The following is a 25,359-nucleotide window of genomic DNA, read 5'->3' on the forward strand; positions in this document are numbered from 1 at the left end:
TCTTAAATCTGGCGGCTGAGTAATGAAATGTGAGAGTTATTTCGAGAGCCACGGAATGTTAAGCGGGAAAAAAAAAGTAGTGATGGCAGTCGTAGTAGGGGTGGTGGTGGTGGTGGTGGTGGTGAGGGGGATAAAACTGGTGGTCATAGTGACAGTGGTAGAAGTGATGGCGGTGGTGGTGGCAGTGATGTTGGTGGTGAGAATGATAGTAGTAGTGGTGACTGTGGTGGTGATGATGGTGGTGGTCGTGGTGGTGGTCGACGTAGTAGTGTTGGTTTTCATGTCGATGATGGCATCAATGGCTGAGAGTGATAGCGGTGGTGGTGGTGGTGGTGAATATATTAGTATTTGGGGCACGGATGGTGGTGATAATGATGATGATGTCAGTTTAGTGATAGCGGTGGTAGTGATGGTGAAGGCAATATCAAAATAATGGTGATGGTAGTGACGGTTGTGGTAATGGTAATGATGATGGTGGTGATTATTCCAATGTTAGAGGCAGTGGTGGTGGTGGTGGTGGTGATGATGTTGGTGATGTAAGTTTAGAGATGTTGGTGGTGGCTTTGATGGCAGTATCGTAGCTGTGGTACTGCTGTTGGTTGTGATGTTGGTGTTGGTGTTGATGTTGTTGTTGGTGGTGGTGGTATTGGTAGTGGTTGTGGTGAAGAAAGTTCCGTTGTTTTATGATGCTATAATTTGCACACACACACACACACACACACACACACACACACCTGGCAGTACCCAGAGATCGACAAGAATGAGCACTTGCTCATGTCGTGAGGGTAGTACCTGCTGGCGAAAGCGAGTCCAACTCGTGATCAGGCCGTGGTGAATAACACACACACACACACACACACACACACACACACACACACACACAAACAAACAAACAAACAATCAATGGAATGCATTGAAATCGAGTGCCATTTATATTTATTGCAGAGAAGAAATATCATTTGCAGTATCTAAATTCGCACCAAGAAAAATAATAACAAACGGATAAAAAATGCATATCGTGTATATAGAATAATGTATACTGAATAGAATTTAATCAACATGAAACCATTATTTTTTTTTACGTTGAATTGTCTTTTTTTTTTACAACAAAGGAGACAGATCAAGGGCACAAAAAAAGAAAACAATAATAAAAAAAGGTCGCTACTCGCTGCTCCTAAAAAAAAAAATCAAGAGGTGGCAAATTTTTATAGCTTTACCTATCATCTGGCGGATTTTTTAGGCCATCCTAGCGGATTTATAAATTTTGAGTTGGCAACATTGACACCACCGGAGTGAGAGTGTGACTGATAGTGAAACCGTGGAGTGCCTGAAAGTAAATGGCGAGGATATCAGGGACACAGATAGAATGAAAGAGTGTATAAAGGGTTTCTGGGAAGAGACTGGAGGGTTGGGTGAAGTTTTTGAGGTGAGAGAGGGATGTGTAACGCTTGAGAGGAAGGATGCGAATGAGCTGAATGAGAGAATTAGCAGAGAGGAAGTCGAGGTATGTTTGAAGAAGCAGAAGAATTGCAAGGCAGCAGGGCTGGATGAGATCCCGTATGAATTGTATAAGAATGGAGGTGAGGTGGTGACACGCAGCAAAGTGTGTCAGATGTGTGACAGGGGAGTGGATGAAACTGTCGTGCATGTGGTATTGGTGTGTGGGAGGTACCGGAGAGAAAGGACGGAGATGATGAGGGTGGCACTGAGTGAGATGGGCTGGGATGTGAATGGGAGGATTGCAAGAACAGAGAGGGAATGGATGCTGCTGCTGCTGGGACCGAGTGCTGAAGCAAATGATAGAATTATAGAAGCCATGAAGAGTTTTCTGGAAGAGATGTGGTGTGCAAGAAATAGGGAATTGGAAGATTTGTAATGGATACTGCTTGTGTTATTTTTACAGGGTGTGTCGATACGAAGGTCTGACTCTCCAACGGATCACATGTACAGCAAGAGCAAGAGCAAGAACGTAAACAAGACCCAGGGCGAAAAGTCACTCCCGAGGGCGAAGAATCATTCCTAAGGGCAAAGAGTCGAGCGTGGAGGGCGTCATGAGCTCCGTCCCACAAGATGCACCAGAGCGTACGTTACAACACCTAGTTATAATGGTAGTCTTTTGTATATTCATGTTATAGACACACCCAACTATTCCTTCTATATTGCCTTGTCATGTTACGTGGATATGTCAGCCATCTTATAGTGGGTGTGATTCTGTAGTTTTACCTGTGGCCTTGGGTTTACTCACTGTTAAAAGGTTGTTGTTTGAAGCACTAGAGATTGAGATGTTTATATTTTCTTGTCATGCTAACTTGTCATTCTTGGTTCAGGAGTAGTGGGCATGTCAGCCATCTTAACATGGGTGTGATTCTGTAGTTTTACCTGTGGCTTTGGGTTTACTCGCTGTTAAAAGGTTGTTGTTTGAAGCACTAGAGATTGAGATGTTTATATTTTCTTGTCATGCTACCTTGTTATTCTAGGGTCAGGAGTGGGTATGTCAGCCATCTTAAAGTGGGTGTGATTCTGGAGTCTTACCTGGCCATGGGTTTACTTACTATGAACAGACTTACCAATAACCAATAATAAGACTTACCAATAAAATAAAAGATCGGTGTTTCAAGCACTAAAGAGATTGAGATGTTTAATTTTGCAAGTTTATCTTCAGCTGGGCTAATATGGAAATACAGGTAGCCATCTTGCATGTGGTTAATATATTTACATTATCTGTTGTATTATATTTCTCTGAATGCAGTGCAGTAATCATTGGCTCCCAGAAAACTTGAAAACTCCAAAATATGGATGTATAAAGTTTATGAGCGCAGTCTAGCACGTCATATGTTGGCAGTGGAAGGGGTGTGGGGGGGTCAGGTTAAGTTAGGTCAGGCTTGGTTAGATTTTGTTTTGATAGTCTGTCAAGTTAATTCTTAAGATTGATATGTGATACACTTTGCACTGTGCCATTTTCATTATCTCAATGTTAGGTTATTAGTTGTTGTGGGAGCAGTGAGTAGCATTTTTTTTTCTATACTTTTTGTTGCCCTTGAGCCATCTCCTTTGTTATAAAAAAAAAAAAGTTTTGTTAGATATCTCAAGTTTACTTGTTCACGATAAATTTGTGATACGCTTTGCATTGTGCCGATGTTGTCAACGGTGGTGGAGGAGGAGGCTACGCTCACCTCCATATTCCCTGTCATTCTCACCTTCACAGACTGCCCTGGAACCAACAGCCAAGATGCAGGCAAAGCGGACGCCTGCGCCGGCTGCCCCAACCAGCAGGTGTGTGCCTCGGGGGATACGGCTGCTCCTGACCCTGGTAGGTGCTCACATGACTGAGGTCTTTAAAATATTCAAAGGTTTCAACAGAGTAAGGGGGGTTGGGAACTACCACCTCAAACTCCTCACAAAAGATCTATAGACTGTTTTGCACCACCCCCAGACCTAGAAGTGCTGAAGGAACGCCTTGCCTCCGTCAAGAACAAGGTGTTGGTCCTCTCAGGCAAAGGAGGCGTCGGTAAGTCCACAGTGAGCAACATGCTGAGTCGTGCCTTGGCCATGGACAGCACCAAAGAGGTCAGACTTTTATATTTATTTTTGTTTTACAGGAAAGGAAGCAGCTCAAGGGTACACACACACACACACACACACACACACACACACACAGCATAGAGGTTTCGAACAGACTAAGTGAGAATGTAGTATCAGCAAAGAGTGTGCACAACTTTAAGGAGAAACTGGACAAGTACAGATATGGATATGGGACCACACGAGCATAAGCCCAGGCCCTGTAAAATTACAACTAGGTAAATAGACACACACGCACATGCGTACACACACACAAAAGGAGAAAACACAAAAGGGCTTCGTTCTCACATTTCTCAGTGGAAGATTTGAATGTACAGAGGCCAGAGTCATTTGGAGAAGAGTCTAGATATTCCCCTCTGGAAAATGTGACCTGTTTTTGTATTATCGTGATGGCATGGGGTGTATTTCCACCTCTTTAAGCATATGAGAAATTAATCACTAGGTGTCTTATACTCCCTTATTGAAAGATTGACCTGCTCTCATAATGTTGTGATGTCATGAGGGATATTTTTAGTTCTTAAACCACATGAGAAATCAATCGACTAGGAGATTTTTTTTTCCAACATTCCGCCCTAGACTCAAACTCGGGCACCCAAGACAATAGGTTATCATGACCCACACTTTGAAGAATCCCGAAATATGGCCTTCGCTGTTGTCCTTTGCTTTTACTCTCCCACTGGTTTCCTGAGGTGTTTATTTTTCTCTGGTCCTCCCAGGTGGGGCTCCTTGATATTGACATCTGTGGGCCGTCCCAGCCACGAATGTTGGGAGCAGCGGAGGAGAAGGTCCACTCATCTGGTGCTGGCTGGTCTCCTGTCGTATGTATCAGTCAGCATTTCCAGATTGTCGCACTTAGGAGATTCTGTTTGACGATTTATGCGATTTTTAACCACAAATTCTCACCCCTACGCAGACAACCATATTTATTTATAGTTATTGCTGCAAAATTTAATTCCTGGTGATCTTTATTTACATAGTTATGGGTCAGTAACTGGATAATACCATGTTCGGTAATGGCAAACTGGCATCACTGTCACCGTTATCAGATTATCATACTCAAGAGACGCATATTTACCGGTTTCTGGGCCATAACTGTTGCCAAGAAGCACCTATAATTAATCACTTAAATGTTAACCATATATTAATGCAGTTATTTGGGTGACGAAAGCAGTTTTGGGGTTGGAAATCAGCAAACATAAGAGGCAGAGTACAACAGTCTGGCAACGTTGGGTATCACTGAGCCAACCTGAGTGTTGTATCATGGCAAGGAGATGATGTTGCACTTATTTCATTGTATTACTCATCTTCATCATCTTCAGACTCCAAACTGGACCGGATCTGTATTTGCAGCACTGTAGACTATCATTATTTTACCATATGTCACTAAGTCAGTATTCTTCCTGTGACTTAAATTTATTACCAGAATTGATCAGTCTTAAGATTCCTCCTCTGATTTTTTTTTTTTTAGTTTTGTGTTGCCCTAGGCCAAGAATAAATGGCACCACTATAAAAACTGCCTGCATTATGATGGGCTTAGGCTGACCATCAGGCCCCAGAAGAAAGCCTACCAGCACTATAGGCAAAAAAAAAAAAAAAACACCTCCCATGTCCCCACACCCCCAAAAGATCAATATATTGTGTGAGTATTTTTTATATCTTTGTGCCGGAGCCTTAATACACAGTCACCCGAGTGATGTGTGTGTGTGTTCTGTCAGTATGTTTCAGACAACCTGGCCGTCATGTCCATCGGGTTTCTGCTCAACAGTGCTGATGATGCAGTCATCTGGAGGGGACCTAAAAAAAATGGTTAGTTTTTCGAGGAACAGTGACACCTGCTTCAGAGGTTTGATGATTTAGCTCAATTTCATTTTGAAAAATTTTCAGCTTTATGAATTTCATCTCCCTTTATATCTCCTCTGCTTACACAAGGAATGGGAGTAGCTGGTAGGCACATCTCCACCCGAAATTAACCTCTCTTTTGGCTACTCTTTAGTTTTGTCTATTATGGGAGTGGCGAGTAACGGTGTTTTTTTTTTTGTTGTTGTTTTTTTCACTTTTGTTGCCATTGAGCTGTCTCTGTTGTAAAAAAAAAAAAAAAAAAAAAAAAAATTGTTATGAAGTGCTGCAGGCTTGGCTCATGACAAGGCCTCAGAACAGTTAACCTGAGAGTGAATCAAAATTTAGTATCTCAGAGGCAGCCAGTCTTGGTTTTTCCCAAATTGGCCCCTGTGCAACTCTGAGACTGGCTACCTCTAAGTCCTCACTTAATAAGGACTTACTGCAATATAATTCTGGCATGTTGATGCAACAAACCTAACCAACGCAACAAAATTTTCCAGGAATGATCAAGCAGTTTCTCCGGGACGTGGACTGGGGCTCCCTGGACTACCTGGTGGTGGACACTCCGCCCGGGACCAGCGACGAGCACCTCAGCATCGTGCAGTACCTCTCGGCAACCCCGCCTGTCGCTGCCGTGGTCGTCACTACGCCGCAGGTGACTATTGGATCATGCATGAATCTAAAACCTTTACCAAAGCAAATAGACAGAGACAGAGAGGTAGACAACATCTGGAGAAGCATTTGTCCTGCAGCATAATAGCTAATGGCTGATGATTGTGTACTGAAGTGATCTGCTTTTCCCCTTCACCAGGAAGTGGCTTTGTTGGACGTCCGAAAGGAGATAACTTTCTGCCAGAAGGTCAACATTCCAATCATTGGCGTGGTGGAGAACATGACCAGCTTCGTGTGTCCCAAGTGCAAGGTGAGGGACGGCACGGCTTAAGTCTTCCGTGTTCTGGTTCAGAATAGTTATAGTCGCCATCAGCTGACTTGTACCTTAAGCCCCTCTCTCTTCCCCTCCTTCTCTTTCTCCAGAGTAGCACCAACTTCACATTCTTTTAACTTAGTGACTATTTTCATGGGTTAGGTCATTTTTACTATTAATTAAGTAATAAAAGTAACCTCAGCCAATCATACTGTTGCTCCTGTACACAGGTGACCCTACTCACCTGTCCCATATGCCCAAGTGAGTAAGGGATAACAAGTTTACATGGATTTCAGACAAAGTCGGACATTTTCCCGCCCACCACCGGGGGCGGCTCCCAGCTGGCCAAAGATGCAGGCCTGCCCCTGCTGGGCCAGCTTGCCCTGGACCCAAGGGTGGCACAGGCATGTGATCAGGGCACCAACTTTTTGGCAGAGGAACCAGATGCTGCTATCACACAGTCATACAAAGACATCACACAGAGTAAGTGAAACGTAGCAATGTGTTGTTCTCATACCTGTACCTGCTCCAGTGACCACGAGGCTGCCATTGGAGGCCAGGCCCTGTGTTTGCCCATATTAGTTAATCAAATGATTCCCTTAAGTTTCTTTCCTTTTATAATAAAACTGTAGAATACACAACAGACTTGTGACATTAAATGTTTGTTTCAGAAATTGTGCAGTATTATGGCCAGCTGCCTGAACCCACCTGACGGAGCACCTTCAAACCGCCTTGGGCTGTGTACATGATTTCCCTATTAAAGTGTAGCCTTTCCATTATTACAGTGTAGCTGTTCCACACATTTTTTATTCCTGTATAAATCCTAGTTTGTGTTATTACCAGCTCCAGCAGCCTTCACAGGTAGTCATTCCTACCTTCAACAACTTAAAATTACTTTGGTAAAGTGCAGCGTGCCTCCCAATGTGGAGAGTATCAAACAAAGCCAGTGCCCAAGTTATGCCGGCCATACATATGCAGGTAGCCGGGTCTCTCGGGTTCTGTGTCCCTGCCCGCGGTTAGCTGATCTGAATGGCTTCGGGTGGGCCCTGTAACCACTTCTTGCAGAACCCTGCCCCTGCCCCATACAAAATCAATTGAAGCATTGGTCACAACCCCAACTGGTTTGCAGGGGCCCAAACAAGGAAAATGGACTTTTTCACCAACCACTGCTCGGAACATAGCTTCATCCATTTATAATTATCAGGTACGGTATGCAAGTTAAATAGTCTAATTTTCTATTGTTTATATTTATAATTTTTATATTATGATTTTGTTATATTTTTTGTTGAACTGATTGTATTGGATGGCAACTTTGGTCTTGGCTGTGGACCTGGAGTGTATTATGGCTAAATATACTGCATGAGAGTAAGGCACAAATATATGAGGATGTACATTGCAAAACGAATGCCTCCTTAGTGTGGCGGGTGACCTGGGTTTGATCTTAGCTTGGGCACACGTCGCACCACCCACCCAGCTGTTCATCCTCCCATTTGAACGGGTCAATAAAAGGGCACTTGGGGAAACCAGGGAAAGATAAACTGGTATCCCACATGTCTAAATGGCCAGGGCTGTGTTCCTCGGGTTCCTTCCCACCACAGATGAGCACCCTTCTTTTACCATCCTCATTCTTACTTCCTCTTCTTCATAAATTTCTTTGCCTCTTTCAGCATCCTCTTTGTGTCATCCTCCTCCTGCGTTTCTTGGCTGAGTTCTGTACCCGAATCAGACGAGTCATCCGTGGGGGCATAGTCATCCGAGCTGCTGTCATTGAGGAAGGGATCATCCAAGTCATAGTCATCCTCATCGTCGTCATCACCACCGCCGCCACCTCTTCCTGCTTGTGTTCCCATCTTCTGCCTTGCTGTGGGTGAGATGGGGCAGAGCTGAGTATGGGGAGAGTGAGAAAGAGAGAGGATAGGAACTGTGGAACTGCCTGGACAGATCTCGTCTAAAAGCTGCAGTGAGTTTTGAAGGCAAGTTTGTCAGATTGAGGTATGGAGACATGACCCCAAAAGCACTTCTGTCATTTATATCACAACTAGGTAAACACACACACACACACACATTTACGAGGAGAGTATCAAGGCGCCTCTCCTCCCGAAATCAATCTTTTTTTTGCCTCGTCCTTTCTCCTTTTCTTCCGAGCAACATCTAGTGGGCTATTTTGCTGTTGTATTTAGTTTCATAGCCCTTGAGCATCCTCCTATCCTGTAAAACACACACACACATTCATTCATTCATACAACAGCAAAATAAGCCCACTAGATGTTGCTCTGCTTCTCCTTTTCTTCAGAGCAACATCTAGTGGGCTTATTTTGCTGTTGTATTTAGTCTCATAGCCCTTGAGCTGCCTCCTTTCCTTTAACACACACACACACACACACACACACCTTTGCCCTTTGCTCTGCGCCGTGGCTGGGGTACTCTGGTGTGCTTGTACTTCCTGCGATGTTGAGGGTTCTGGCGGTAACAGTTCACCCCGTACTCACACTCAGGCTGAGAGTCGTCACTGCTGGGGGAATGGCTCGGGGACTGGCTGGGGGATTGGTAGTCGTCGTCCCCGGGGTGTGCCTCACTCTGCTTGTGGAGTGAGTTCTTCCTGTGGGTGTGACAAGGAAGAACCAGAGTCGTAGCATAGGATAAGTTTGCCCAGCTTTTTACAGTAAAGGAGACAGCACAAGGGCACACAAAAAAGGAAACAATAAAAAAAAAAGCCCGCTATTCGCTGCTCCTGTTACCAGAGAGTTGCAAAAATCTATAAATACGTTAGATCAATTAGGTAAAAAACACACACACTTACACACACTGAGTTGAAGGAAAGGCTGGATGAATGTAGATATGGAGACGGGATTATTAGAGATTAGCTCGGGCCCGGTAGACTACAAATAGGTAAATACACGCACCTGTAACATCTTGCACCATACGGACAGGAAGGTCTGGGGGCTGCAGGAGAAGGGTTGTCTGTCTGGGGGAGTGGGGAAGAGGAGGCAGGAGCAGCAGAGGATGGTGGTTCAGTGGCTCTTCCTAAACCCCTCTCCTCCTCCTCCTCCAAATCCTCCTCCGATTCACTCATTTGAATGCATACTGGGTTGTGAGGTGAGGAAGGGCCTGACGTAGGATTAGCAGCAGTAGGGTCATTCTGTTCCTCCTCTTCACTACTTTCATCACTTATTTGGTGGAGAGTGGTCCGTTCTCCCTTCTGCTTCCTTGGTGAGGGGTAAGACCTCTTGGCCTGACTGGTGGGGTTGGGAGCTGCTTCACCCTTCCCCTGGCTTGCCATACTTGGGTTAAGCATGTCACCCCCCTCCTCCTCCATCTGCAATCAAGGTAGTATTTGGCTCCTATCAAAGACCCATATCCTCAGACGCATTCTGTATAGCTGTATTTATCTATTTATTTGGTTATTCATTTGCCTGAATCAAGATCGGTTGTAACCCAGTAGCTGCGGGGATCATGTTTCTTAAAGGCCCCTCTAAGCGAGAATAATGAGAAAAAATCATCACTCACGCAAACCATGTCATAATATATATCAACGCATTTGTGATCAGTTTATGCATCATCTATTTTGGAGGGTTTATATCATGGTAAAAATTTGGCCCGTCGCTGGCACACGGTAAAGCCACAAATTTGTCCTGTCGCTGCTACCAGGTTAAGATTGGATTCTCAGATGCTTTTGTCTCTCAACTATTTTCAACGGCCACAAGGGAGCTTAGTCAGATTCTCAGGCGTGCTTTTCATGTTCACGGTGCTCCTCCTCACTCTCTCTCTCCACATTCACTCCATCGTTCCACTGGCTCACCTTCCCCACAGAACACTCGTCTGCTGAGTCCTCTCCTTCTCTGTCTCTCTTCCTCGATGCTGTCTTATTGATTGGGGTCTGGTCCATGTTGCCATTCATTCCCTCTTCCTCCTTCTCCTCCACCTCCTGCTGCTCTGCTTCTTCATCACGTCTAGCATTCTCCTCGTCTTCCTTTCCCTCCATTTCTTCCTCCATTTCCACTTCTTTCTCGGACGAATATTTTTCTTTGTGAACGAGTGATTTGCGACAGAAACAGGATATGCATTACTTTTCCTTCGCTAAAACTTCATCAAAAAGTGTAGTCCCTAGAGAGCAGTAAATATGGGAATCAAAGTCTCATACTATTTGAAATCTTGGGGGATAAAGTGTACCCCCAGGAAAGCACTGGTACTCTACAGCTGAGGGATTGACTGAGTAAAAGGAAACCAAAAAATTACATCACTTTACTGGCTTACAATTTTTCATACATATAACAGCATAATAGGGTGATGTACAAATGTCCTGGTTTAATGATAATAGGAATAATGACAATAATGAACAAATCAACCCATGATGCTAGAGTGGGGAGACCTAAATACCTATGCTGGGTCGAACCTCAAAGGATGAAGTCTTCGTTAGGGGTGTAGGGGGACAGGGCATTGGAAGTACTAAACATATGGATAGGACATAGGAATCATCATATTTTAAACTAAGGGAATCTGACTATACGTTAACTCTCAAACTCGGCAACCCCAGTGCGTAATGTCCCTGACGGGTGAACACTTGACTGGCTCTTGTGAAGCTCAATATGATGATCCAGGATAATGCTTACCACTGTCATGATCCCTCTTATGGTACTCATCACTCCTTCGCTCGGGTCTGTAGTCTCGCCTATCATCCCGTCTGTCGTCATGGTAATTTCTGGAGTTACCCCCGAAGTTCCCTTGTCGGCGGTCATGGTAGTCCCTCCGCTGGTCCCTGTAATGCCCTTCCCGACGCTGGTCTTGGTGTCGGAAGTTGCCTCTGCGTTGCCGGTTGCGGTCAAATCTCTCTGCCGGCAATATCGGTGGTTTTGCCATTCCCTTGTTGAAGTGCTGAAATGTGGGAGGATTAAGCTGAGTAAAATATATTGAAGTTTCCCTTTAATCAGTAACGGAGAATGACTGAAAGAAAACCACTAAAAAGAACCGTAGACTCTTTTTAACGCAAGACAGGCACCAAAGGAATTCGCCCTAAATGGAGTGTGTTATTTCAACGAGATTTATAGATTTGGGACTGGTGGGACTTTCTTTTAGTGTGCGTGTGTGTGTGGAGTCAGCTCAAGGGTGCATTACGCAGAAATTATTAAAGAGAAACGCGGCAAATGGAGGGTCTACCGTAATAAAATAGCCTTGCCCATGGTCTACCTTCTCTACCATAAAAGGGAAAAGAACTTATTTGAGGGTCTACTGTAATAAAATAGCCTTGCCCTTGGTCTACCTCCTCTGCCATAAAGGGAAAAAGAACTCATTTGAGGATCTACCATAATGAAATAGCCTTGCCCTTGGTCTACCTCCTCTGCTATAAAGGAAGAAGGAACTCACTGCTATGAAGTCAGCATCATCCTCTGTGTAGCGAGAAGCGGCCTTCTCCTCTAACTCAGACAGAAGCTCGGGGTCAAAGCTCACAGTATCCTCTTCTGCCATTCTGCCACTCTGGAATGAAGGGATTGTGGGGTTAGGATCAAGAGCAAGGGATTTTTGGGTTAGGATTGAAGGGAAGGGATTTGGGGGGTTAGGATTAACAGGAAGGGATTATTTGGGTTAGGATTTTAGGGGGTTAGGATTGTGAGAAAGGGATTTGGGGGTTAGGATTGAAAGGAAGGGACTTTGGGGGGTTAGGATTGAAAGGAAGAGATTTTGGGGGTTAGGATTGAAAGGAAGGGATTTTAGGGGGTTAGGATTGAAAGGAAGGGATTTAGGGGGGTTAGGATTGACAGGAAGGGATTTTTTGGGTTAGGATTAAAGGGAAGGGATTTTAGGGGGTTAGGATTGAGAGAAAGGGATTTGGGGGTTAGGATTGAAAGGAAGAGATTTTGGAGGTTAGGATTGAAAGGAAGGGATTTTGGGGGTTAGGATTGAAAGGAAGGGATTTTGGGGGTTAGGATTGAAAGGAAGAGATTTTGGAGGTTAGAATTGAAAGGAAGGGATTTGGGGGGTTAGGATTGAAAGGGAGGGATTTTGGGGTTAAGATTGAAAGGAAGGGATTTGGGTTAGGATTGAAAGGAAGGGATTTGGGGTTAGGACTGAAAGGAAGGGATTTTGGGGGATTAGGATTAGTTTTATTAACACGGTGTTATCTCGTCTCCTACTGGATCAATATCTCTTCTGTTGCCATATATGTATTTACTAACCTCTGAGCTCACGGTTATGTCTTCCTTTTCTTCTTCTCCTGCAGTGTTTCCTTCTTTTTTGTCTTTTTTCTTCAGTGGTTTTGGCGGGCTGGTTAGTGTGAGAAATTCCTCCTCCTTCACTTATCTGTTTGTCGCCTTTCCAACGGCTCCCAAATGTCACATGGAGGATGAGCAAGGAAGAAGAAGAAAATAGGGAAATATAAGACTGTGTACGCAATGTGTATGAAAAATAGAGTTCAGTGCATAGTGAAATATCAAAGGGTGGGGGAGGATGAAGGCCACACGGGAAAGATTTACAGGAAGATGAATGGGACCAGAGGTGAGGATGGGGAAAAGGACTGTGAATGCAAAGTGTGTGAAAGAATAGAGCTCAGAGCAAACATCTAAGTATGAAGAATTAAAAAGGAGGACCTAAGAAGCGATACAAAGCGTTACAGAAAAGAAGAGAGCAAACACCCCCGGCCCAGCCCCACACCAAGGATCTTCCCCGCCATCTTTGGGTTTCTCTGCATTGGCCGCGGCGAGCACAGCCTCCACTGGAGACTGAAGAGGAGTAACCCGCCGCCGGGGGTTGACATGGGGCTGTCCAGCGTGAGGGCGTGGGCGTGGCGTGGCTCCAGCAGGCAGTGGCGGGGTGTGCCGCCCCCTGGCACGCCCATACGCCTCGGCAGGAGGAGGAGGCGCCTCCCTGACTGACCCACAGAAATAAGTAAGTATTGCGTCAGAATTTAGTTTCACGTTCTTTTGTAGATACACATTGTTTTCAGTGGCAGAATGTGTTTGTGTTGCCCTGATTAGGGGGGGGGGCAGGGAGGCCCCTGGCCCCTCATTAGAGATTAGGCTATGTAAAGTTCAGTTGGGGTTGTTTAAATATGCTCCCCCACCCAAAATTCCTGATTTCCCACTGGTCCCCCAAGATAGTTAGGGGAAGGGGACTAGGCCTTTTTCTTTACTGGTAAGTACTTGCGCCTTCATTATGGCTGAGGGACATATATTTCATCCCTTAACTATAATATGGAGGCGTAATATTGTATTTTGGAGGGGCAAAGTGACTCTACAATTACCATGTTATGTTACGTTGTGTTAGGTTAGGGGGACTGGGGGGATCAAGGGGGGGTGAAGCCTCCTTGTAAGCTATTAGGTTAGGTTATAACCCTAACTCGCTCCCATGGAAAATGGGTGTGGACGGCAGGCGGGGTGGAGTGTGCTACAGGGAGCTCTAGTATTTCTGATATAAGTGCCCCCCCAAAAGTAGGATTTTTACTGGTTTGCGCAGAAAAAACTATCCTAATAAATAGTCATTTTGTCCATGAAAAAAATCTGTCTTGCAAATAATACGCCTACTCCTGCTGCATTTTTACCATTAGTCTTTATTATTTTATTATTATTGCCTGTATATAGTTCTACGTCTCCCCATATCTGCATGTTAGACTTGGTTAGATATAGATAAGGCAGCATTGAGGGGGGTGAAGCAGTCCCACATAGAGGGTGATGTTAGGGTTGGTTAGGTTAGTGAAGTTTTTATTTGCAGTATATACCTCTGATGTGCTTCATAATGTGCCGTTGTCTATATGGCGGTATAGATATTAAGATTCTCTCTCTCTCTCAGAAATGTAGGGTGCTAATCCGTTTGCTTCTTGCAGGTGTGGTTGTCGGGTGTGTCAGCCTTCCTCCAGTGAGCCAAGGAAGGGGCTGAGATGAGTTAGACAAGAGGGAAGGAAGGAGATGGGTTGGCAAGCCTTCACTGAGACGAGGAGACAAGGTTAGGTGTGACAGCTCTCCCCCAGTTCCTGTTTTTCCCTTTCAAGTTTACCTTCATTTTTTCCCATTTTCTCTTCTTTCCTTTTATACCAGAAATAGCTCAATCTTTTGTGAAAATAGTTTAATGTTTCCTCTTCCTCCTGCCTTCCTCATGTTCTTCCTCATCTTCATTTCAGTGTACATTTTCTTTACTCTAATTACCCCCATACCTAAAAATGGTTTGTTTAATGAAAGGGGGGAGATAGAAAGGGCACAGATAGTGACAACAGGAGATGAAGAGGCAGCATTGAGACATGGTATAGGCTATGTACGACAGCGCCCCGAGAGTTCCTTGCTGCGGCCACGAGCTTAGTGTCTAACATACATGTCAGTCATACTCGAGACACACTTATAGGTCGTCATTCTTATGCACTTCCTTCTCTTACACATCAATCATTTCTAAAGGCTAAAAATTGAGGTTAATCGTTTCCCCGTGAGTGTTTCTTTACGTTCATGGTGCAGAAACTGTCAAACTACCACCAGGGTCGTTTAACTAACCGCGGAGGAAATGTACACAAATCCTACGAAAGCCTTGTTAAATGTATGTGCTTGGGAGCTGAAGGGTTTAGAAATATGACCCATAGTCCAACACACATGTGAAGTCTGTTTGGGTGGGGTCTGAGCCTCCCTACAGCCCTGCCACATCACCCCCAATACATCTCTCACTCACTCATATGTCAGTGGTTTACTATTTGATATTGTGTGCTAAATATTCTGTATACTAAAGGCTAGATTTGGCAGCACTATGGCAAGGCAACTCCCCAAGCTGGACCAACGTTGCTGGATTGTCGTACTCAGTTGCTCGTATTTCCCGATTTCCAACCCCAAACAGTCTCCTGGGCACCAATAACTGGCTTTTTATGTTATCATTGAAATGGTTAATTATTTTTGTTTCGTGGTGACATTTATGGGGGAGAAGCCTGTGAATATGATGCTCCGAGTACAATAATCTGGCAACTGTGAGCTGGACCCGCCCGATCAGACTTCATAGCGGCGTCTGACTATAGTAACCAATCATGGCCGCACCGTGTCTTGGCTATTACCGACATGTACGCTGTAGACACAGCTCATGAACACAGTAAGGGACTCTCAGGGTGTTGTCGTGCAGCGCCTATATTGTACAGTCTCGATGCTACACCCTCTGTCAACCATTGTTGCTGTCTGCGTCATTCCATCGGAGTTTTTTTCTTCCCTGTGTGATTTTTATATTTGTGTTCTTTCTCCCCATAGTTTGACTCCAGTTTTGTGCAGTTTTGTGCCTTATTCCCAGCTGCTTCCTCTATCACTGATACTACCAATATTCATCCTCTTAGTATAACTTATTTCCATGTGTGTCAAGCTAATAGGCACTAAATTTATTTAATATGGTCTATATATTTAATGTGGTTATATAATTTGTAATATCTAGAATATGAGTAAGTAGGTATATGGATAGTTGAAATTGCTGAAAATACCTAAAACATGGGGCAAAACTTTTAAAGGCCTAAAATGGGTCTAAAAAGAGGCCTATAACAGGTCTAAGAAACCGTACTATGAGTAAGTAGGTATATGGATAGATGAAATTGCTGAAAATACCTAAAACATGGGGCAAAACTAAAAAAAAAGGCCTAAAATGGGTCTAAAAAGAGGCCTATAACAGGTCTAAAAAACCGTACGAAGTCATAACTACCTCCGAGACTCTCCAGAGATACCAGGAAGCTTTTAATGATTTAGAAAAGTCAAGGAGTCTACGATAAAGAACATTTATTGACCAAACATCATACATTCATCTGGGTGAACTCTTTTTTTCTTGCAGATGGGAGAGGTGACGAGCTCCCAGCCGCCCCAGGAGTTGTGTCAGCCAGCCAGTCACGTCAGCCTGCCAACAAGTTGAAGAGATCCAGGCAGGCAGCAAGTCACCGTTCTCCAGGAGCTTCTTCTAGTCACTCTGTTCCATTATGAGAAGGGAGACAATTATGGAGAGAAGACATCACAAAAAGATCACAGGGAACAATACAAGTTTACCTACAAGTTTACCAAGAAGAAAGATATCACAGAATATTGCAGAGAGAAGAATAGATTACAGAGAAGAGATCACTAGTATATTGCCGAGAGAAAGGAGAATTACGGTCACATTGTATTGTAACTTTATAATAAACTTGAGATGCTACAACGGGTTTATTTACAAGACTTAAAACTCTTCCTCCGGACACACTTAAGTATTATTATGTAAAATTTTTGAGGCCTGTAAGTGTGTATGTACTCAAAATTTGCTAAATTATCACCAGAAACAAGAAAAAAATAAATACATGCCTGTACTATTACTGTAAGAAACTCTAAGGTAGAATTAGTGATGAAATATCTTTACTGTAAGAGATATCTTGCCTACATTAAAAAGAAAATTCACAATATAACCAAAATTATTATTACCTCTAATCTTATAAGTATTCGATTATAGACCATCTCATTCATTCATTAAGTACACTGCTTTTACACACTCACATACATGCGCACAAGTCTTTCCTCTGATATTGCCTTAGAAATAATTAAATGAAAGATCTACGCAGCCCTTGTAACTTTTTTTCTGCAATTAACAGTTAGCCTACACACACACACACACACACACGTAGTCTTACCTTCTTGATGCAAAGTGAATATGGTAAACTCGTGGACTGCAGACGCCGCTCATCCAGCTGACGCGCCTGTGAACCTCGTAGGGCGATAATTAATTGGTTGGTATTAAGATACTTTCGCTTCTCACATTAGCTATTTCCAAAGGTCAAAGAGGGGGTCAGCCTGGTTCTAAAGAGTGTTTCTTCAGGTTCATGGTACAGAAGGGTCAAATTACCATCAGGGTCATAAAACTACTACTGGAAATGCCCACTACTCCTACGAAAGCCTTGTCAAATAGGTGTCCTTGGGCTCACCCCCGCCTGAAATAACTCGTACGGCGGGGATTTGAACCCCCCTCCTCCAACTCCTTTTGCAGGTGGGCAAATTAACGTACAGAAAGAAAGAGGCAAAACAATCTGGCTCATGAACAGTGGTAGAGGAGTGGAACAAACAACTGATACCTTTAAACGGAGACTATAGATGCATTTTCCTTATGTAATATACTCCTGTTAAAGCCACAATTGATACCTTTAACCCGGTAGCAGTGGGGGATCATGTTTATTAATGGTCCCTCTAAGCGAGAAAAATGAGAAAAAAATAATCACATAGACTATTTCATAATATATATCAAAGCATTTCTGATAAGTTTATGTATCATCTATTTTGGGGTATTTATATCATAGCACAAATTTGGCCCGTCGCTGCTACCGGGTTAAACGGAGACTATAGATGCATTTTTCTTATGTAATATACTCCTGTTAAGTTAAGCCAGAGAGGATTAAAAGCAAAGAGAATGGAGAACTGAGAACACTTTAGGAATAGTCTTTTAATACAATGACACACATAACTACCTGTAATAAACGTTACCAGCAGATTTGAACCCTCCTTACCTCCTCCTCCTGTAACTATGTAGGAACGTATGGGAAAACACCTTTGGACGTTTAACCTTTCTACACAAGTGAGAAATAACCACTGACATACTTAACTACCTGTAATTAACGTTTGCAGTAGAGATTTGAACCCTCCTACCTCCTTGCTCCTCCTCCTCCTCCTCCTGTTACCATGTATGAACGTATGGGAAAACACCTTTGGACTTCTAACCTTTCTACGCAAGTGAGAAATAACCACTGACATACTTAACTACCTGTAATTAACGTTTGCAGTAGAGATTTGAACCCTCCTACCTCCTTGCTCCTCCTGTAACCATGTAGGAACGTATAGGGGAATCACCTTTGGACTTTTAACCAGTCTACGCAAGTGACAAAACATAATATCAGATATACACAGAGGCTACCTGTAATTAACCTTGCCAGTAGTAGGTATTTCAACCCTGCTCCTTCTTCAGTAATATACTCATATGGTGGACTTTTAATCTTCCTATGCGAGTTACTAATAAACATATACACACACTTACCTGTAATTAACACCTCCAGTAGTGACGCCAGGCAGGTAACATCAGCTGGGAATACACGCCTTCAACCTTCGTATGCGAATGGCTGACGACGTGGCCTTCTTCCTCCTTGTCTCCCTTCCTCACCCTCCTACCCGCTTCCCCTCCCTTCCTCCCTCCCTCTCGTTACCCCCTTTACGAGCTCGTTAGATCGTTACCTGTTGAACGAGGGCCACGTTGAAGGTTATTCCTGGCTAGTTCAACCTTGTCTGGTCTTCGCAAGCTCTCTAGATGGTTTCCTGCTTGACTGAATTTCTCTTTCCTCCTTTCCTTCCCTCCCTCAATTCCTTCTCTCCCTTCCCTTATTCTCTCCCTCCCTTCCTTCCCTCCCTTCCCTGATTCTCTCCATCCCTTCCTTCCCTTCTCTCCCTCCCTCCCTCCCCCTCTCGTTACCCTCTTATGAGCTGGTTGGATTGTTACCTGTAAAACTACGCCCTCAAGGTTAGCAATTGAAGGCTTTTAAGGTTATTCGTCTGTTGAGTTGTACCAAAGGCTTGAAAATAGAGCCAGGTGACCACATATTATCACACTTGTATTTCCTGGTCTGAGCTACATCGTCTACACCTGTTTTTATAGACTAATTAGTACAGGTAAATGACTACACCTTACTGCTAATTACATATACTACCTGATGCGCTACCTTTGATGATACTGTTAACCTATTATTATTATTATTATTATTATTATTATTATTATTATTATTATTATTATTATTATTATTATTATTATTACATACATCATACTATTTGGACTTAGTTTTCTACCTACACGTGTATTACTTTCTTTGTTATTTATTGATTATTTTTATTTATCAAGTTTAATTAAGTAAGTTGATTTGAATGGCTAACTTATTCGAGACTTAATTCTTATTGTACTTCCTAGGTTTATAAATTAGAACTTCCCGCTACACACACACACACACACACACACACACACACACACACACACACACACACACACACACACTGATTTTTTTCTTTTTTTATACTGATTTTCTTTTTTTCTCTTACTTTCTTGTTTCTTTCTTTCTTTCTTGTAGTTTGTCTGTAGTGCCTTGTGGAATGGTTAATCTATTCTAACTATAAACTGAACACACACACACACCTATATGCATACATTAGTGACTAAGTAATAATTTATGACCTCCAGTAAATATAATGCCTAATAATGATGATGATGATGATAATAATAATAATAATAATAATAATAATAATAATAACAACATCGGTTTCAATTTCTACCTACCTACACACACACACACACACACACACACACACACACATACACTTGACTAGAACACACACATATTTAAATTATAACAATAATAATAATAATTTGGCATTTTAACAACCATCATCTGGCCGACGTCAAGTCAAGGAGGCGAGGTCAAGGTCGCTGGTAAGGTCACGTGACAAAAGAAAAAATACGAGAAAAAATAAATCACAAATATCATGTCAAAGTCGGTCGAGTGATTTCAATGTCAACTTAGCGTCAGGTTAGGTCAGGTCAGGTCAGGTCAGGTCAGGTCAGAGATCAATGTTCCGTGTCAATGACTAACCTTCCGTCGTCGGGGTCAGAGTCACTAGAGAGAAGGTCATGAAATCTCCACGAGGCTGACCTTCCATCCTCCTGACCTCCTCCTCCTCCTTCTGATATCCTCCTCATTATCATTTCCTTCGTCTCCTCCTCCTCCTCCTCCTCTTCATCCACACCAACACTTATCTTCACGTACTTCCTAGCGCGGGAGGAGGAGGAGCGGGAAGAGGAGGAGGCGGTGGAGAAAGAAGATCGCGAGGTTGTTCTCCGTACAAGACTTCGAAGGGCGAGTTTTAGCGAATTCTTCTGCACCAAGTGAGTCAGATTCCTTTGTAGGTGATCCAAGACGCTATCAGGTATTCCGGAGGGCATTAGATCCCTTATGGCTTCACTTGGGGGTGGAGGAGGAGGTGGAGAGGGAGGAGAGGCGTGCTTGAGAGTGGAGATCAGGTGGAGAAGGGAAGGGGAGGAGGATATCCCACCAGGACCTTCGATCTTAGCCTTCCGTAGCCTCCTTCTGCTTGTGGAGTCCCCTGGAAGCCTAGTTGGAGGTCCCCAGGTTTCGTGACTTCCCCGGTGGCTTGGAGAGGGACCTGGGGGTGAAGAGGGAGTGGGGAGAACGGAGTGGGATGACTGGGGGACGCTACAGCACTTACAGGAGGAGTGGGAGTGATGGGAGAGGTATGACTGATCTCCTCCTACTCCCACTTCTCCTTCTCTTTCTATTCCTTCTCCTCCTCTTCCTCTTGAGTGGGGGACGTTACAGCACCGACAGGAGGAGGAGTAAGACTGTCTACTCCCTCCTTCTTCGCCGACTACTCCATTCTGTAACTCACTCTCTTGTTCCTTCTTCCTGCTGTCACCATCACCACCACCGCCGCCGCCGCCGTTGAGGGAGTGCTTCAAGGTATATTGTACTTCTTCTGCAGGTTCCTGAGTCGGCTGGGGTGCCTCAGAGGGGTCTGGGGGTCCTTTAACACTCTCCCCCGTCTCTTCAGATTTCTGGGGTGTTGAGACCTTACTGGATTTCCTCCTTTTTCTCTTATTCCCTTCTGTCTCTTCATCTTTGTCTCTGCCTTCGCTTCCTCCTGCTCCTCCGCCTCCGTCTCGTTTTCTGTTCCTCCCTGCCGTCGTCCCCACCGCCGCCGCCTTCCCCTTCCCTCCCTTCCTGTCAACTCCTCCCATCTGAGTCGACTTGTTCTTCGTCCTCCTCTCTCTCCTTCGCTTGGATCCGCCGGCACTAGTCTCACCACCACGTCCCCTGCCTCCCCCACCGTTTCCCTTCGGCACTAGCTCCTCTCCAGGGCCCACAGACGCATCTAGACTCCCCTGTGAAGTGCTATGCTGAGTGGGGCCAGCCGCATCATGGACCCCCTTCCCGGCTCTCATTCCCTTGAGGTCCCGAGTGGGCAGCGCCAAAGCGGAGTCTGGGCCAAGCTGTATCATGCGTCTTACAAGGCGAAGGGATTCCTCAAGGTCCCGTTCCAGTTTCTGTTTGATCTCTAGCGACTGAAGATGTTGAGAGGGTTCCGAACGGGGTAGGGACGCTGCAGGGGAACTCTGGAGGAGGTTGGGAGCTAGAGGAAGGGCGTAGGGCGTTTGAGTGGAGGAGAAAACGGTGAACACAGATGAGGAAGGCGCCAGGAACATCCCATCAACGGCAGGAAGAACGGAAGAGTGGTCCCCGTTGGTCATAGCGTCGTAGGTGGAGTTTAAGGACGGAGATGACATGGATAGCCCCTTCGACGCAATATCCCCTTCGTGTCTTTCCCTTAGGCGTCTTTGTAAGATAGCAGAGGGATCCGTCGGGGTTTCTAAGGGTTCCGGAAGGGTTGGGAGGGAGAGGGTGGGTGGGGACCGGCTGTGTTGTCGGGAAGAAGAGCCGGTGGTGGTGGAGGAGGTGGCGGTGGTGGTGGTTATGGTGGTGTGAAGATGTCCTGTTGGTGGAGAAGTGGATAATAAATTAGAGGACCGTAGATGTCTGTATCCTCCTCCTCCTCCTCCTCCTCCTCCTCCTTAATCCTGTTCTTCTCTTCCTTTTCATCTTCCTCCATCTCCTCTTTCTTTACTTTCATCTCTATGTACTATTATTATTATCATCCACCAGATAAACACAAGAAATTACTACCACTACTACTACTACTACTACTACTACGAACTCATAATTACCTCTATTTCTTGCTCTTCCTCCGTCGCTGCTGAGGACCTGAAGACGAGGAGGAACTGCGGACGAGGACGAAGGGGCAGAAGAGGAAGATACCGAAGTCCCAGACCAGTGACACCAGTCCGTCGAGAGAGGATCAAAGACGTCCGATACTACAGCCCCTTCCTGATCCTCCTCTTCCACCACCTGTTCCTCCTTCTCGATCCTCTCAACTGACGCATCCTTCGACGGGGAGTGATCGGGGACTTCCAACTTCCCCACTTCCTTCACCCAGACCTTCTCAATGGGCATAAGCGGCGGCAGGGAAGGCATGGGGATGAACGCTTCCTTCCCCTTCAGGAGGACATCAGGAGGATTCGGGTTCTCCTCCTTCAGAAGCTTAATAACTGTTTGGTGACGGGACTTATTGGGGTACGGCGGCGGGGGATGAGGGTACGGTGGGGGTGCGGGTATATTCTTGTCCTGGGGGGCTACTGCGGGGCCTGGGGCGAGGGCTGGAGGGGTCTGCTGGGGACCGGAATCGCTTGGAACTCCTGCAGGCTTGGATAATGTCTGCGAGGTTGTATAGTTGCATTTCTGGCATGTGATTTTGACCTGCGGAAAGGGGAAAGGTAATTACAGGAGCTAACTTCACCTCAACTTAACCGTGACCTCTCCTGACCTTGACCTGACCACATACCTGCGTAACAGCCGCGAGGTGAGCTGAGATCTTGCCCGTGACGTAGAGACAAAAGGCCGCCCGGCAGGAGAGGCATCTGGTGGCACGCCGAAGAAAGACCGCCAGGCCGTGAATGTCGACGAGATGGTGGCGTACCTCGGGTCTCTTCAACTCCTCACGCGACCCCAACCCCTCCTCCCCCTTCCCTGCCTCCTTCGTGAGCCCCAGGGGAAGCGTCGGGGCTGGGGAGATCGCTTCAAGGGTGCTAAACGGGGAATCAGAGGGTGGGGTGCCGGGGCCTAGCGGGGATGGATTCTCTCTTTGCGGTATCGCATATCCTCCTCTCGCGGCGTTCCCCAGGGTGACATTGGGAGCCGCTTCTGTTTGTTTCCTTCTCGTTCTCGTGGGTAAGATCTGATCGTGGGGGTTGAGAGCTGCGAGGCGCTTAGCGGAGGGGGCTCTGGTGTGGGTGGGGGTGAGGGAGTGGGTGGGGGAGGTGAAGGAGACGTGGGTCGTGTAGTGAGACTGAGGGTCGTCGAGAGGGTCACAGGCTTGCATGGTGAGTGATCGGAGTGGGCCGCGGGCGTGGTGAGGATGGCCGAGCGTCTGAAAGGAAGAGAAAGAGAGAGGTTAGAGCAGGTTTAGTAGGTCGATTAAAAATGTGAATGTGTAGCTACAAGTAAGATTTTTTAATTAGGAAGAAAAAGAGATCAGAGCAAATTTTGCAGATTGATTAAAAGTGTGAATGTGTAGCTACAAGTAAAAAAAATTAATTAGGAAGAAAAAGAGGTTAGAGCAGATTTTGTAGATTGATTAAAAGTGTGAATGTGTAGCTACAAGTAAGATTATTTTTTATTGGGAAGGAGAGGTTAGATTTGGTTTTGAAGGTCGATTAAAAGTGTGAATGTGTAGCTACAAGTAACATTTTTAAATTAGGAAGAAAAAGAGGTTAGAGCAGGTTTTGTAGATTGATTAAAAGTGTGAATGTGTAGCTACAAGTAAGTTTTTTTTTATTAGGAAGAAAAAGAGAGATTAGAGCAGGTTTTGTAGGTTTATTAAAAGTGTGAATGTGTAGCTACAAGTAACATTTTTTTTATTAGGAAGAAAAAGAGAGATTAGAGAAGGTTTTGTAGGTTGATTAAAAATGTGAAGAAGAGGAAGAAAGATGAAGGAAAGGAAGAGAAGGATAAGAGAGAGGAAGGGAAATGACACACACACACACACACATCACTCCATCACCTATGCCTTTTTTTCCTCTAAAGGTGTCACACCCGGCCACGCCTCATCCAGCCAGGTAACATGCACTAATTAACCCTTATAGTGCCGGAGCCGCCCGGGTGGCTTGGCTAGTAGACTGCCATGAGCCACCCGGGCGGCTTTTCATACACCCTTTATTTTGTTCCATCACTGTGCGTTTATAATAATTATTACTGTATATTTTTTATAGGTTAACATCCTCAATAATTAAACTTCATCATTCGAAACCTTATATGCTTGTTAGTAATGGATAGTCTGTAAAAGAATGAACTATGCATAAAGCTACTTTTGATGATGTCGGCACGAGCGAGATTAGGCTATTGGATATTATATTATTTTGAATTACCTCTCCAGAAGGAATGTACTTTGTCCTTTAGTCTGATGATCTTATAAACAAACACATTTTATCATTCTACAACAATTACAATAAACTAGGCAGCATAATTTATATATATATATATATATATATATATATATATATATATATATATATATATATATATATATATATATATATATATATATATATATATATATATATATATATATATATATATATATATATATATATATATATATATATAAGCTGGGACTACCGATTGATATTTGGGATCGGTACTACCGGCAGTGAATTACTGCTACCGATACCGATCATTCGGTATTTTGAAGAAACTACCGAATACCGCTACCGATCGCATGATTGGCAGTCAATCGGTATCGGTAGATTGAAAAACGAGCGCGGGACTTTTTGTTAAGACTTAAGAGAAGACGACCCCGGCAAAATGAAACGGACAAGTTTCAACACGTTCGAGCGCATCTATGGGAAACAGTTAGCAGGAAATTCCAGGTATTACTGACGTCATCACGCTTAGCCAATCACCGGCCGTTCTAAGCGTTCTCAGCCAATCAGAGGCAGCCACGACCTAGCAGATTCTCGCTCCCGCCAAAAGTTTTGGCGGGAGCCCCACTGTTGGCCTGCCGACGCGAGTAGCCTACACATACGCTATATCTCATACGAACTCGACAACCTTCTAAGCCTCATAGCCTAGTGTTTAAAGTGGAAGTGTTTATAAGTCCACCCGCCGCAGCAGCAGCACTTAATCGTTTTGTGCTTTTAACTTTTCAAGTGATTTTCCTTTTTAAACTTTATTTTACATTAAAAAGTTTTAATCTACCGATACCGAATCTATGCCGATCGGTAGATTTCTGAAAAATCTACCGATCTACCGATACCGATTGGACGCGGCTCGCTGCGACTACCGATACCGGTGGTAGATTTTTCTACAGAATCCTAGCTCTGATATATATATATATATATATATATATATATATATATATATATATATATATATATATATATATATATATATATATATATATATATATATA

General features: G+C 44.4%; 3 protein-coding genes and 1 long non-coding RNA gene across 9 annotated transcripts; 2 read left to right on the plus strand and 2 right to left on the minus strand.

Moving 5' to 3' along the window:
• Positions 1–1,721: 1,721 nt before the first annotated feature.
• On the plus strand, positions 1,722–7,141 carry LOC126980522 (cytosolic Fe-S cluster assembly factor nubp1-like). The gene is made up of 9 exons (XM_050830511.1): positions 1,722–2,082; positions 3,206–3,310; positions 3,434–3,567; positions 4,296–4,397; positions 5,295–5,385; positions 5,919–6,073; positions 6,230–6,340; positions 6,640–6,826; positions 7,015–7,141. Exons 1-9 carry the CDS (start codon positions 2,052–2,054, stop codon positions 7,053–7,055), a joined length of 957 nt encoding a protein of 318 aa, XP_050686468.1. The 5' UTR covers positions 1,722–2,051; the 3' UTR covers positions 7,056–7,141.
• A 424-nt stretch (positions 7,142–7,565) lies between these two features.
• LOC126980521 (aprataxin and PNK-like factor) lies at positions 7,566–12,676 on the minus strand. Of its 2 annotated transcripts, none has more exons than XM_050830510.1 (7): positions 12,514–12,676; positions 11,705–11,815; positions 10,954–11,215; positions 10,143–10,345; positions 9,247–9,659; positions 8,734–8,942; positions 7,566–8,204 (listed from the first exon to the last, which is right to left on the minus strand). In XM_050830510.1, exons 2-7 carry the CDS (start codon positions 11,804–11,806, stop codon positions 7,972–7,974), a joined length of 1,422 nt encoding a protein of 473 aa, XP_050686467.1. In that variant the 5' UTR covers positions 11,807–11,815; positions 12,514–12,676; the 3' UTR covers positions 7,566–7,971. The 2 variants fall into 2 exon arrangements, with proteins under 2 accessions (XP_050686467.1, XP_050686466.1); XM_050830509.1 differs by having other exon boundaries at positions 10,143–10,366.
• A 315-nt stretch (positions 12,677–12,991) lies between these two features.
• LOC126980523 (uncharacterized) lies at positions 12,992–16,302 on the plus strand. Its single transcript, XR_007733281.1, has 3 exons — positions 12,992–13,222; positions 14,157–14,275; positions 16,109–16,302. It is a non-coding gene; the product is annotated as an uncharacterized LOC126980523 (long non-coding RNA).
• Positions 16,040–23,917, minus strand: LOC126980520 (uncharacterized). 5 transcript variants are annotated; one of them, XM_050830505.1, is made up of 5 exons: positions 22,735–23,917; positions 22,061–22,649; positions 18,007–21,828; positions 17,614–17,851; positions 16,040–17,366 (listed from the first exon to the last, which is right to left on the minus strand). In XM_050830505.1, the coding sequence occupies exons 1-3, from the start codon at positions 23,269–23,271 to the stop codon at positions 19,889–19,891; spliced, it is 3,066 nt and encodes a 1,021-aa protein (XP_050686462.1). In that variant the 5' UTR covers positions 23,272–23,917; the 3' UTR covers positions 16,040–17,366; positions 17,614–17,851; positions 18,007–19,888. The 5 variants fall into 5 exon arrangements, with proteins under 5 accessions (XP_050686462.1, XP_050686464.1, XP_050686463.1 ...); XM_050830507.1 differs by lacking the exon at positions 17,614–17,851 and having other exon boundaries at positions 16,040–16,994; positions 18,320–21,828; XM_050830506.1 differs by lacking the exon at positions 17,614–17,851 and having other exon boundaries at positions 16,040–17,002; positions 18,320–21,828.
• Between the last annotated feature and the right edge of the window lie 1,442 nt (positions 23,918–25,359).

Source organism: Eriocheir sinensis, chromosome 44 (genome assembly GCF_024679095.1).
Source record: "Eriocheir sinensis breed Jianghai 21 chromosome 44, ASM2467909v1, whole genome shotgun sequence".
Lineage (NCBI taxonomy): Eukaryota > Metazoa > Arthropoda > Malacostraca > Decapoda > Varunidae > Eriocheir > Eriocheir sinensis.

Excerpts from the sequence above, each read along its gene's own strand:
- LOC126980522 (XM_050830511.1), top strand. The coding sequence starts at position 2,052 with ATGAGCTCCGTCCCACAAGATGCACCAGAGC. Across the intron at positions 2,083-3,205 it reads CCCACAAGATGCACCAGAGC|ACTGCCCTGGAACCAACAGC; the intron begins GTACGTTACAAC and ends TCACCTTCACAG. Across the intron at positions 6,827-7,014 it reads ATACAAAGACATCACACAGA|AAATTGTGCAGTATTATGGC; the intron begins GTAAGTGAAACG and ends TGTTTGTTTCAG.
- LOC126980521 (XM_050830509.1), bottom strand. The coding sequence starts at position 11,806 with ATGGCAGAAGAGGATACTGTGAGCTTTGACCCCGAGCTTCTGTCTGAG. Across the intron at positions 10,367-10,953 it reads TAAGAGGGATCATGACAGTG|AAAAATATTCGTCCGAGAAA; the intron begins GTAAGCATTATC and ends TCGTTCACAAAG. Across the intron at positions 9,660-10,142 it reads ACGAGTGTTCTGTGGGGAAG|ATGGAGGAGGAGGGGGGTGA; the intron begins GTGAGCCAGTGG and ends CCTTGATTGCAG.
- LOC126980520 (XM_050830507.1), bottom strand. The coding sequence starts at position 23,271 with ATGCAAGCCTGTGACCCTCTCGACGACCCTCAGTCTCACTACACGACC. Across the intron at positions 22,650-22,734 it reads ACCTCGCGGCTGTTACGCAG|GTCAAAATCACATGCCAGAA; the intron begins GTATGTGGTCAG and ends CCCTTTCCGCAG. Across the intron at positions 21,829-22,060 it reads AGGAAGAGCAAGAAATAGAG|GACATCTTCACACCACCATA; the intron begins GTAATTATGAGT and ends CTCCACCAACAG.